The sequence below is a fragment of the Eleutherodactylus coqui genome, chromosome 3, assembly GCF_035609145.1.
Source record: "Eleutherodactylus coqui strain aEleCoq1 chromosome 3, aEleCoq1.hap1, whole genome shotgun sequence".
Classification (NCBI taxonomy): Eukaryota; Metazoa; Chordata; class Amphibia; order Anura; family Eleutherodactylidae; genus Eleutherodactylus; species Eleutherodactylus coqui.
The window spans coordinates 20,815,502-20,828,410 of NC_089839.1; the positions used below are offsets into that span (position 1 = coordinate 20,815,502).

Below are 12,909 nucleotides of genomic sequence, written 5' to 3' on the forward strand. Positions count from 1 at the left end.
AACGTGACAGCCTGGAATGCAGAAAAACAAGCTTGATTGTGGAGCTGAAGTGCTAAAAGATAAGCAAACAGATACAATAAAACTAAACATTTTTCAAACTTCTGACACATCCCAGTGACATGTGTGAAGTGCTGATTGGTGGGGGTTTGGGTGCTAAGAATCCTGCCGATCGCTAAAAGGAATGTGCAGAAGCAGGAGCGCCATGCTTGTTCGGTTGTTTCTATTACTGCTCAGAATGGTGTACGGGCGCCACAGAAAGTCTACTGAGCCCGTACGCCCCGCTCGTAGTGACAGCTGAATGGGAATGGTGCGTTGACCTCTGAGTCTGGGCTTACAGGCCACTGAAAATGTTTTAACTCAGCGGCAGCTGGATCTAGCACACAGTGGTTTTCTTTTGAAACTTTTGGCATTCATTTTATGTAGCAACAACTTTGTGTTAGATCGTACTTTTTATTGCTATGTTTTTGGCATTGGTTGGTGGGAGGAAGCACATGTGTACCCTATTGTCACGGCTTGTCAGTCGCAACAGCATGGTGGCCACGACACAGGGTCTGACCCATCACCCTGTTATTCTGCAAGACAAGAGTTAAGGCACGTTGTGCAGAGATTGTTAGCTGCTCTGCCTATCAGCAGGTGTGGAGAGCTTTATATTTTACCATGCCCTCTACCGCTTGCTGTTGATTTCAGTTCTTTAGAGGAGTGACTGGAGTAGGCTGGTGCCTCTATGCTGGGTGAAATACTTCCAAACACAGATAAGTACTGGTGGTCATTTCTGTTTTTTGTTACCTTTATTGTTTCATTTTTGCAGTGTCAGTGCACTTCTCCAGGGGTTCCTGCAAGAGATAGTCAGGGTCCAGGAGAAGACAACGGGCTGTCCTTATCAGGGCAATTACTCTGCTTGTAGGCAAGGGCTCCTCACTTCCCTGTTAGGTAAGAGACAGGTTTTTCCATCTTAGTGTTCCTGGAGTGGTGTTCACTGTCCAGCATAGTTTTGGTGTATTCTTTTTGCGTTTTGTGTGAATGTCACCCTGCATCCGTGCTGTGGCGAGGTGCGTCCGGCGGACATGACAACTATGTTGTCCTTTGACAAATCAATTGTTAAATGGTTCTGTTACAACACAAGAATGTGTTACAGCCTTAAATGCCAACCCATGGAATATTGTTCTAACATCTGGTTTCTCGACAGACTCAGCCAATTTTTTGGACCTTAAGGCCTCATGTCCACGGGGAAAATCAGGCCCGCCGCGGATTCTTCATGGAGAATCCGTAGCGGGTCCCTCCTGCCCCGCGGACATGAGGCATAAAGATAAGAATAAACTCACCTTTCCGGACACTGCGGATCTTCCTTCTTCGGCCCGGTGACTGTGCTCGGCTTGGTAGCGTGCCGCGCACATGCTCCGAACACATCCGCCGGGCCGAAGAAAGAAGATCCGGCCGCAAAGTAAGGAAGAACCGCAGCGTCCAGAGAGGTGAGTTTAATTCAGGTACGGGTGTTCCGCGGATCCGGACGGCTTCCATAGGCTTCAATAGAAGCCTGCGGCAGCCGTCCGCCCGGGAGTCCCGCACTAAAATGGAGCATGTCGCGTTTTTTTTCCCACACGCGGATCCGCGCCTGAGAGGGAAAATGACATCCACAGGTATTTAACTACCTGCGGGTGTCCAATGCATCCCTATGGGGCGCGGATCACGGGCGGGAAAAACGATGCGGATTTTAAATTAGAATTATGCCGTGGACATGAGACCTAAAATCTCTGTCCGTGATGTCTATTTGTCTACTGAACTATATTGTAAGACTATAGCAAACAACAGTCTTTGGCATTATTCGACTTTTCTCCCCCCGTGATCAGAGGAATAATCCATACGGTCAATTTCTCAGATTGAAACGTAATTGTACTTATGAGGAGGACTTGAAGAAGCAGGCATTGGATCTAATAGAGAGGATCAAAGAACAGGGTTACCCCAAATAACTGTGTTCTGTCCTTTTAGACAAGCGAGAGACATGGATCGAAGCCAGTTGCTTACACCTAAACTTCGGATCTCCTTGGGATCTCCTAAGCATTGTAAATAAAAACTGGCAAATCCCAAGAACAGACCCTAGGCTACATAGTCTCATTTCAGACAGGCCAGGCTTGGTAGCACGTCGTACAAATATGTTGTCCCAACTAAAGGATTCATTAACCCTATTGATCAATAATAGTAATAATCTTTATTTGTATAGCGCCAACTTATTCTGCAGCGCTTACAAAGCACAGGGGAAAACAAACAATATGACAATTACTGTGATAATGAAATATAAGGAGACAACCAGGGTGGGGGGGTAAGGAGGTACAGGAGCAGGAGAGGTACATGATAGGCAAAGTGGAGAGTGTGGGGAGCCATAGGGAGAGACAGGGGGCACGTTGTGTGGGGTTGGGGATTAGATCAGGAGATTTGATATGCTTCTTTGAAGAGGTGCGTTTTTAAGTTCCGTGCATCTAGGATTGTCCAGATGTTTTGGGGTAGAGCGTTCCAGGGGATCGGTGCAGCTCTAGAGAAGACCTGGAGGTGAGCGTGTGAGGTTCATATTAGAGGGTTGTTTAGTCTGAGTGTGTTAGCTGATCGGAGCGCCGGGCTGGGTGGTGTTCGGAGAGGAAGGAGGCAATGTAGAGTGGCGCGGTGCCCTGGGTAGCTTTGTGGGTGAGGGAGATAAGTTTGAATTTAGTTCTGTAGTGTCTGGGCAGCCAGTGCAGCGACTGGCATAGTGCAGAGGCATCTGAGAAGCGGCTGGATAGGAAGATGCGTCTAGCTGTCGCATTTAGTATGGATTAGAGATGGGATAGTCAGGTGCGGGGAAGGCCAATGAGCAGCGACTTGCAGTAGTGACCTCAGGAATACATGCGGGCGACAACTAGTGTCTTTAGCACGACACTGGTCAAAAATGGATGGATTTTTACAATGTTCCTGACATGCAGGTGGCATATTAGGGCCAGAGATTGGATGTGGGGGGTAAAGAAGAGGTCAGAGTCCAGTGTGACCCCAAGACAGAGGGCATGCTGTCTGGAGGTTATGATGGTGTCAAATACTGATATGGAGATGTTGGGGGGAGCTTGGCTGGCAGAAGGCGGAAAGACCAGAAGGTTAGTTTGAGAGGTCTGAGAAAAAAGGAGGACATGGTGTTAGAGACAGAGGCCAGACAGTCGGTGATCAGAAGCACTTATAAGGAGAATTGTTTATGCACATTTTTGTCCGTGTCCGCTTAGATCTGTAGCAGGCCCCTTTTTGGTTCAACATCAGGGGAAATAGGCAAAACACAGGTAGTTGGTTTGGAATACAGTAAGACTGACATTCGAGGTGGTGACCCATTTCTCCTCTTTTACGATTGAAGTCTAAATGGATTTATCTTACTAATAGTATATTCCCTATAGGCATCAACGAAGAGTTATTGTTACAGGCCCTTATAAACAGTGACATTGCATTACATTAATTAATATTATTTTTTTTTGTATTCTTTACTTTATTGTTTCTGTTCCATCTAGCATCGGTGATCCTTCTGTTTGTGCCATTCTCCTTGTTATATCCACCATGGGTTCTGTGATGCTGGTACATATATACATAAATTCCATTTTTTCCTTTATGTTATTAACTAAAATTTTGCTTTTTTGATTCTACAGCCTTATTTGATTTACTCCATCTGCCCTCAAAGTTAATACCAATATTGAGTTCCACTTGTGTAATGGGGCATTTGTAATCCATGCACTTTGTAATTCCTATTATGTCTTGTGCTGCTATATTTCTTTGTGAGGAGGCGTCCTCTTTGGGTCCGCCCTCTTTGGGTCCGCCCTATTCTTGATCCGCTCCCCCACTATTGCTGGGTGCATTGTTATTTTCCTTTATCTGTAGTATATTTGTTATATGCAGCGCCTGTGTTTATTTACAGGATATTTGTGTTTATTATTTATGTATTTGGTATTCTAAATTATTGTATTGGTGTTTTTTTTTTCAAAATACCATTCCAACCAGTTGGGTCACATGTTTATATCATCATTTTGGCAGCCTATCTATTGTGGTTTCCCTTCATGTCATTTATCCACCACTTTACCTTTTGTGTTTTTGGCTTGTTTCTTTCCCCCGCCGGCCTTCTCTGTGTGTTTTGTGCATGCCCCAGTCCCTTTAGGCCCATTTAGATGGAACGATTTCAGCTCAAAATTCGCTCAAAAGCCATCTTTTGAGCAATAATCGTTGTGTAACTGCACTGACATCATGCCATTTTCATTCTCCTGTCACTCATCGTTGTCTTTGAGCGTGCTGAAAGACGACGATGAGCCTTATCAGGGATTCACAGCGGGATACAGCTGATACTATTGTTTCAGCTGTATCCCATCCCTGATAACAGGCTGAGTATGAAGAACAGAGCGGTCCAGCTGTGTTCTCCATACCCGGCATGGAGCACTCGGCTGTATAACAGCCAGGTGCTTGGAGCGGGGCAAAAGCCGGATGCAGAAGACAAGTGGTGACACCTCGTTTGTCTTCTGCATCCTGTGCTGGCAGCGCAATGTGATCGCTCATCTTGAGCTGTAAATGACACAACGATTATCGCTCAAAAGTCGCTTGAGCGACATCTTTTGAGCGATTATCATTGTGTGTAAATGGGCCTTTTGTATGTTTGTTTGCTCTTTTGTGTGCCCTTCCCAACTCTATCATTTCTAAACCAAATAACTTGATTGGGTTATTATTCTTAAGTTGTACAATATTCTTACTTCTTACTTAACCCCTTAGTGACTAAACCTGTTTGTGCCTTAATGAGCTGGACGCGGCTGAGCCCCGGCAGCTGCAGAGAGGTGAGTATCCTTTTTTAAAATTTTTTTACAGATTTTTGGATTGATTTTCAGGGAAAGGCTTATATTTGAAGCCCTTCCCCAAACATCACTGCTGCCGGCAGCCCTTTGCTTTTAATGGAGCCAGCTGTATTGCCGGCACCATTAAATTCAATGGGAGAACATCACTCTGCTCTGCCACAGCTGTGACAGCGCATTTCTTCATCTCCGCAGGGAGTCCCATTTTCACTAGACACTGTGACCATGCCATCACAGTGTCCAGTGACAATGGGACTCCCCGCGGAGATGAAGAAATCCTCTGCCACAGCTGTCACAGCTTTTGCAGAGGATCGCAATGTTCTCTGTATGTCAATGGGGCAGATGCCGCCGGCCCCACTGACCACAGGTGAAACCCCTGGATGTAACAGCATCCAGGGGTTTCACATCCAAGGAATCCCCTGCTGCAGCTGTCACAGGTGCAGCAGGGGATAGCAGGCAGCCCTCTTTTTGAGCGGATAAACGCTGCTAGCAGCGTTTTTTTTCACCGTGATGCCCGCTTTGGTCACGTGAATTTTTGAACGCATACCTGATGCGTTCGAAAATTCATGCGTCAAAACGCCCGTGTGACTGAGTCCTCAGTCTGCCATGTAGCCGAGTCTATTAGGCCTTTCCTAATTGCTGTTTCTTTTTTATCCTGCCTTGCAAAATAAAACGTAATCAAAAAGTCACAAGTACTCCAAAATACGAATGAAACCGCAAGTCTTCCTGCATAAAACAGGCCCCACGCTGCTCCGCTGACGGAGGAAGAAAAATGTTAGAGTTCTCGGAAAGGAGCAACAGAAAAACAGATTTTTAAGTGTTTTTATTGTGCTAAAGTACAATAACGAAAAACAAATAAACAGATTTGAAATTGACATAATTAGCCCGTCATTTATACGGCGCAGGGAGTGACGTGAAAACGAGACCCGAAAAAATTATGAGCAAATTTCAAGCTTTTGTTCTCCATTCTCCGCCTTACAAATTAGTGAGCGTTAAACAATACATCATGGGAGAAATTCATAAACCCTTTAGGGCGCAGAATCAGGTCGCGCCGACATTTCTGTGTCACAGTGTTATCCCGATGGCGCTTGAATTCCGCACCTGTTAAAATCCGCAAGTTTTACTTCAAAGCCGCAAGATTAAATTTGTCCCGTTCGAAAAGTCCCTTTCCCTAATTTCTGGCATAAAAATGTCCAAAAATGTGCTGCTAGGTCTGCTTGCGCAAAAATTTTTCATCTCTTTAACTGCTGCGCCGCTATCCTCCATACCCCTGAACAAGGGCATGGCTTGTTGGGAGGAGGCATGGCCTCTGGGGACCGACAGATTTATATAGAATTTGCGCCAGAGACTGGTGTGAATTATACCAGAGATGTTAGCCAGATCGGACCCGGTGTGCATTTCTGCGTAGGCGCGAGGAGCATTTAGGATGCGCCTTATATATAGAGAGACGTGCGCCTCCTCATATATTGGCATCTCTTGAGCTGCAGCTGGGGGTATCACCCAGCTCCTCATAAAGGGATTCCCCCAGCCGCGGCTGAAGGGATTACCCCAGATGCTGCTGAACGGATTTCCCCGCCATAGCTGTCACAGCCGCGGCAGAGGAACAGGGAGTTCTCCCATTGCTTTCACTGGAGTCGGCGCTGCCGCCGCCAGCCCCGTTGAAAACGATGGACGATATCACAAAAACATAGCACTTGCCTCAATTTTTTTCTCGCAACATGGCATCAGTGAGAGCCTCGCAAATGTGATGGAAACCATTGGAAATGATTGGTTTCATAATTCTGCCTTTTTACTCACTCTCACATCACGCCAAAATCGCACGATTTTCTCGCCCGTGTTAAACCGGACTTTAATGCCCGAGCGTTTTTTTTTTTATCCATTGAGTCATAAGTCTTTTATCTTTCCATTGACATATCACATGAGAGATGGTTCTTTGCAAGACTATTTTTTTTCTTGCGTGGCACCACTTTGGGGTCCACGTAGAGGGGAATAGATTAGGAGCAGCATTTGAAACATAGGTCCTTATACCATTTCTGCCAGCGCATCTTGCACCCAATATATGAGGAGGCGCACGTCAATATATATATAAGGCGCATCTTAAATGAGCGGCTGCAGTGGAAATCCCTTCATCAGCGGCTGGGGGAATCCCTTGAACTGCAGCTGGGGGAATCCCCTGATCTGCGGCTGGAGGAATTCCTTCATGAGCAGCTGGGGGAATTCCTTCATGAGCAGCTGGGGGAATTCCTTGAGCCTGCGGGGATGAGGGGATTCCCCATAGGGATGCAAGGCCGTTTTTACATGAAAACGCCTTGCATCCATGGGGATTTTTACATGGTGAAAAGTGCGATATCGGGCCGTGAATCATGGGCTGATATCACCCTCGCCCATGTGAAACTAGTCTAAAGGCACAAAATGGGGCACAAAGGGGGTAAGAACCATCATCATTAGAAGGGCGGTTCGCACAGTCGGTGTAGTAGTTTTGGGTGCCGTCAGCCGCTTTCAATCAAGCATATTTTGCTCCGGGTCCGTGTTGAAGTGACCATACGGGTACCCGCAGCCCATATGGAATGTTTACATTTTTTCATTGTTTGGCTATTTGTGGCTATTCTAGCCCACCGTGACTAGTCCGGCTCACTGACGTTACGGGGACTCTGCTGATATGAGGAATGCTTAACCAGTAACATAAAGAGTTCTTCTAAAATGGTCAAATTACGATGCAATTCCCCTCTTTTCCGTTGCCATGGTTACCTTCGGTATTCGGCTTTTCACGTCTGGCTCCAGGCTGCACTGCTCGGACGCTGATTGGTCCCGCTAGGCGCGCGTTTGGCGTTTGATTACAAATGTCTGAGGAGCCGCTCGGCGCGTGATTAGTCAGGTCTGCAGGTTGGACGCTCCGCCGTAGTAGGCCGCGGATGACCGTCGGCGGTAAAGATGGCGGAGACCGGGACGGGGAGGAGCGACCGCGGCTTGTGCTGGTGTCTGCGGAGGATGGGAGAAAGCCCGGACGTGTTATTACTGGCTGAGGGGGAGGAGGTGAGGAGAGCAGCGCCGCATCACACCCGGATATATATGTCTACACACACGTATATACCTGTACCCACAGCTCCCGGGGTGTACTACTACTCCCAGCATGGCGGCGGCGGGGTTAGATATACTACTGTTTGTAATAAAGACAAAATACCTCATTAAGTGAAAGTTATGAATCCTGACCGCCGCCCGCTGCAAACACCACCCTCCGTACTGCCCGCTCACTGCACCCTCCCTGCGGCCTGCCCGCTGTGCCATCCACCTGCTGTACCCTCCAGCCTCCGTACTGCCAGCTCACTGCACCCTCCATACTGTCCGCTCACTGCACCCTCCAGCCTCCGCACTGTCTGCCCGCTGCACCCTCCATACTGTCCGCACCCTGCACCCTCCGCATGCTGTGCCCTGCGGTCTGCCCGCTGTGCCCTGCGCCCTGCCCGCTGTGCCCTGCAGCCTTCGTGCTGTTCGCCCGCTGCAGCCTGCACCGTCCATACTGCCCGCCCGCTGCACCCTCCACACTGCCCGCACCCTCCGCATGCTGTGCCCTGCGGTCTGCCCGCTGTGCCCTGCAGCCTCCGTGCTGTTCGCCCGCTGCAGCCTGCACCGTCCGTACTGTCCGCCCGTTGCACCCTCCAGCCCTCGTCACCCTCTGCCTGCTGCACACTCGCTGCTTGCCACCCCACCGTACTCTCCGCTCTCTGTAGTTGCTGCCCGCCTCGCCTCCCTCCATTCCCCTGTTTTACCCAGAGATTGCCCTGCATCTCTTACCCGCTCCATGTCTTCCAGACGTACCGCCACCACAATTATTCTTCTGGCGTACCCGATGCCAACCCCGTTTATGCTTCACCTGACGTCTGCCCCACGTTCGTTTTTTTTTTTTGTCCCCCAGCGTACACAGCACTTTCTTCCAGCCCCGCCTGTACCTGGCACTATGTACCTGGCACTTGCCCTGCACTTATGCTTCTCCCAACACATCGGGTGCCTATCCTGCTGTACCCAGTGCTTGCCTGGCATCACCTACCTGGCATCCGCCCTGTGTTTTTCCTTTCCCCAACATACCCGGGACTGTAGTATTTGGCATCTTGCCAGCTGATGCCAACTGATAGTCGTGGAGACACCAGATTCTGAAGTATCTGTCTAATCAGTGGCATGATGGGGGCATTGTGCCCAGGAAGCTGAACGTCCGGGAACCTTCTAGTCATAGATCTCCTTCCTAACAAATAGCTCCTCCCAGTTGTCAAGCACTTCCCATTCTCTTCCTATGGTGGTCGCTGCAGGTATCTTGCTCCTTCTCATCTGATGTCTCCGTCATCCACTAGAGGACGCCAGCGTGCGGGTGAGGAATGGCCGCGGGTCTCCTAGTTGTTGGCATCTTCCTGGCTCCAAAAGACAACTGAAAACCAAGTTCTGCTAAATCTTCCATGGCAAGGACAGCGATCCGCCATTAAAGGGGTTGTACCACAGTGCCTAGATGCCCACAGAAGAGGGGTGGGGGGGATGTGCTGATTGTTGGGGGTCTCACCGCTGATCTCGAAAACGGGGTCTCCTGTCCCCACAACCACCACACTCCTGCGAGGAGGAGACTGAATGGAGCGTTGGTCATACCAGCACACCGGCTCGCCGTCCCCTTCTGTAGGACTCTGGGCATACCCGAGTGGCGCCCCCCAGGGGATTTCCACCAGCCAATAATGATCCATGTTTTTCTGCTGTGTGAAATTGTATACTTTACCGTATAAACGCGCCACCGGGGAGCCTTCACACCGCGGTATGGGACACGAATGGCGCTGTTTGTCTCCGTCCAAGGATTGCGCCCCTCCCTGTGCCGCCTGTACAATGGCGCTGTGTGGACGCTCCCTTCCTGCCTCGTCTGTATACAACCTTAGCTGTCCGTCTTCCCCACAGGTCTCCTTGGGGAGAGGTTTCGGTGTCACCTACCAGCTGGTCTCCACGATGTCCCCCCTGATGATCTCCCGCACACACTGCATCTTCAAGCAGAACGCCGAGGGTCAGTGGACCGTCACCGATAACAACGTAAGTCACCGCGCCGGAGCAGCGGGATGTAGTGGCTGAACCTCCGGTAACTCTGCATCCCCATACCTATCCAACCAGGACTGCGCCCCCTGCAGGAGGGTACACCGCTGTTAAAGAAACCGAAGTCAAAGTGTCTTAAAGACATCAGTATTCTTAGGCTACCAAATGTCTCTCCCACCTCCACCTTCATTGACAGGCAGAGTTAGGGCTCACACCCACTGGTGGTTTTATTTCTTGCGCTGCGAGAGCGAGTGAAAACGCTCACAGCGCAAGAAAACCGCTGTGATATCGCCAGTGTTTTCAATGGGAGCAGCAGCGCTAGCCCCCACCCCATTGAAAACATGGAGTATATCACGGACTTCTGCCATAGCTGTGGCAGAAGTGCAGCATGCTATCCCATTACTTTCAATGGGATCAGCGCTGCTGCCGGCCCCATTGAAAGCAGTGGTTTTGTGGCAAGCCCCGCAGTATGATTTTCGGGGAAGGGCTTGAAATATAATCCCTTCCCTGAAAATCATCCATAGCTGACTGGAAAAAAAAATCTTTCCTCACCTCTCCACCGCTCAGGCAGGTCCTCCAGCTGGCTCTCCGGCACTGCTGTCATCACGTTCAGCAGGCGGGGATTTAAAAATCCTTGCCTCCTGAAAGGACTATGCTGATTTGTTGGGCGCTCAGCCAATTACAGGCAGTGCTTAGCTATTCATCAATGAGGCGGCATTTGATTAACCAATCACAGCCATTCCTTGAATGACCTTATTGAATGGCTGTGATTAGTTAATTGAGCGCCGTCTCCGATTAGCTGACACGGCGTTCAGTTAACCAGTCAGAGCAATCGCTTGCTGGAGGCGGGGTATTCAATCCTCGTTACCAGGAAGAAATACTCTGTCGGCGTTCAGGAGGGCACTGCAGCCCAGCGCGAGGGACCCGAACGCCATCTACTAGGTAAGCATTGGTCCCCCCCTCTTCATGTAGTGTAGCTAGGGTTTATTTTCGAGGGAGGGCTTATATTTCAAGCTCAGAGGAGTTGTACCAGAATTTGACGTGATCTCCTGTGCATGGGATAGTTCATAACTTGCTGATCAGTGGGGGGATCTCGAACAGGGACCCATTGCAGGGTAACTGCATCCTCCACCTTGAGGAGACTGAATGAAGTGCGGTCGCACATCAGCATTCATTTTCAACGAGACTGTCGAGATACCAAATACCCATATTTTGGGGATAACCTCAAATTCTGGTACAACCTCTTTGAGTGGCCTGTATGTGATCTACACGTCTGGCTCCTCTTCAGGAAAGGAGAGAGTTCTGACACTAGATGGCGCCACATAACAATAATATGTCTGAAACTTTGTGCAGTGTTAATTCTTTTTATAGTTTTTCTACATCAGACTGTTTAGAGCCTATATGTAATATAAGTAATGTATGTACACAGTGACTCCACCAGCAGAATAGTGAGTGCAGCTCTGGAGTATAATACTGGATGTAACTCAGGATCAGTACAGGATAAGTAATGTATGTACACAGTGACTCCACCAGCAGAATAGTGAGTGCAGCTCTGGAGTATAATACAGGATGTAACTCAGGATCAGTACAGGATAAGTAATGTATGTACACAGTGACTCCACCAGCAGAATAGTGAGTGCAGCTCTGAAGTATAATACAGGATGTAACTCAGGATCAGTGCAGGATAAGTAATGTATGTACATAGTGACTCCACCAGCAGAATAGTGAGTGCAGCTCTGGAGTATAATACAGGATGTAACTCAGGATCAGTGCAGGATAAGTAATGTATGTACACAGTGACTCTACCAGCAGAATAGTGAGTGCAGCTCTGGAGTATAATACAGGATGTAACTCAGGAGCAGTACAGGATAAGTAATGTATGTGCACAGTGACTCCACCAGCAGAATAGTGAGTGCAGCTCTGGAGTATAATACAGGATGTAACTCCGGATCAGTACAGGATAAGTAATGTATGTACACAGTGACTCTACCAGCAGAATAGTGAGTGCAGCTCTGGAGTATAATACAGGATGTAACTCAGCAGGTTTGGTGTGGATTTTGACTCAAATTTGCAGTGGATTTTGCCCTTTCAATTGAAAGTGAAATCTGTCGCAGATCCATGTCGAAATCCTCAATGTGTGAACGCACCCTAAATCGTCTTCTCAAGAAAATAACAAGCTGTATTACCTGATTTTAAAGGTAATCTGTCGCCTCCCTCTAGTACTATGAATTAATTTCTGGTGCTATTAGGGCAGATGGCTGGCGGCTGTATTTCTTGTACTCGCCTAGTTCCTGTGATTCACGCCTGTAAGGTCTGAGTGTCGGCTAAAAATCCAACTACATTCAGAGTCCCGTGCGTGTGCGCTCCTGTACAAGTATATAGGAGAGCGTGCGCACAGGACTGTGAAGAGTCAGATTTTCGGCCGGCGTGCAGACTGCAGTAGTGGGAACCGGGTGATACAGCCCCCGGCTCCCTGTCATGTGCCCTAAAAGCACCGTTGCTTCTTTTAAGGTGCTCTAGGCAGGTGACAGGTTCCTTTTAGTTAAAACACGGGTGAGGAACAGCACTCCGGAAATATCAAATCTTCATTGACGTAAAAGAAGTAGCTTTATTTTCTCCATCAGTAAAATATGCTGCAACGTTTCGACCCAAACATGGCCTTTGTGAAGCATGCGGACGTAGGATCAACCATACATATATACAAAATATATATGTGGTGGGTGTAGCTGACCTGCAGCTCATGAATATCCAGGACTACTTCCAGTAGTCCTCTATGCATGTGCTGCCACTGATAAAAGGCAGGTTTCTCCAAATCTCTTGCACAGATCCGCACGGCGCTCATATCCCTGTAATGGGAGTGCCCGTCACTACCTTGTGCTGCCTTAGAGAGGGGTGACAAACGATGGTGACAGTGTCCTCAAGGGTGCATTCATATGTAGGGAAAATGCTGCAGATTTTCTGTATTGGCAGAATCTGCTGCATTTCCACATCAAGGACTGTGTCAAAATGTGCACTATTGGTA

The 12,909-nt window shown here is 48.6% G+C and overlaps 1 protein-coding gene across 5 annotated transcripts in view; it reads left to right on the plus strand.

Annotated features, from left to right (window-relative positions):
• The first annotated feature begins 283 nt into the window (after positions 1-283).
• RNF8 (ring finger protein 8) overlaps positions 284-12,909 on the plus strand; it is a 76,990-nt gene continuing 64,364 nt past the window's right edge. The window contains exons 1-2 of one of the 5 annotated variants that reach the window (XM_066595284.1): positions 284-307; positions 9,759-9,887. In XM_066595284.1, the coding sequence (XP_066451381.1) occupies positions 299-307; positions 9,759-9,887 (138 nt within the window). In that variant the 5' untranslated portion in view covers positions 284-298. Of the gene's footprint in view, positions 308-796; positions 931-4,755; positions 4,818-7,021; positions 7,866-9,758; positions 9,888-12,909 lie in introns of those variants that run through there. The other 4 variants (XM_066595285.1, XM_066595283.1, XM_066595286.1 and 1 more) reach the window with 4 other exon arrangements.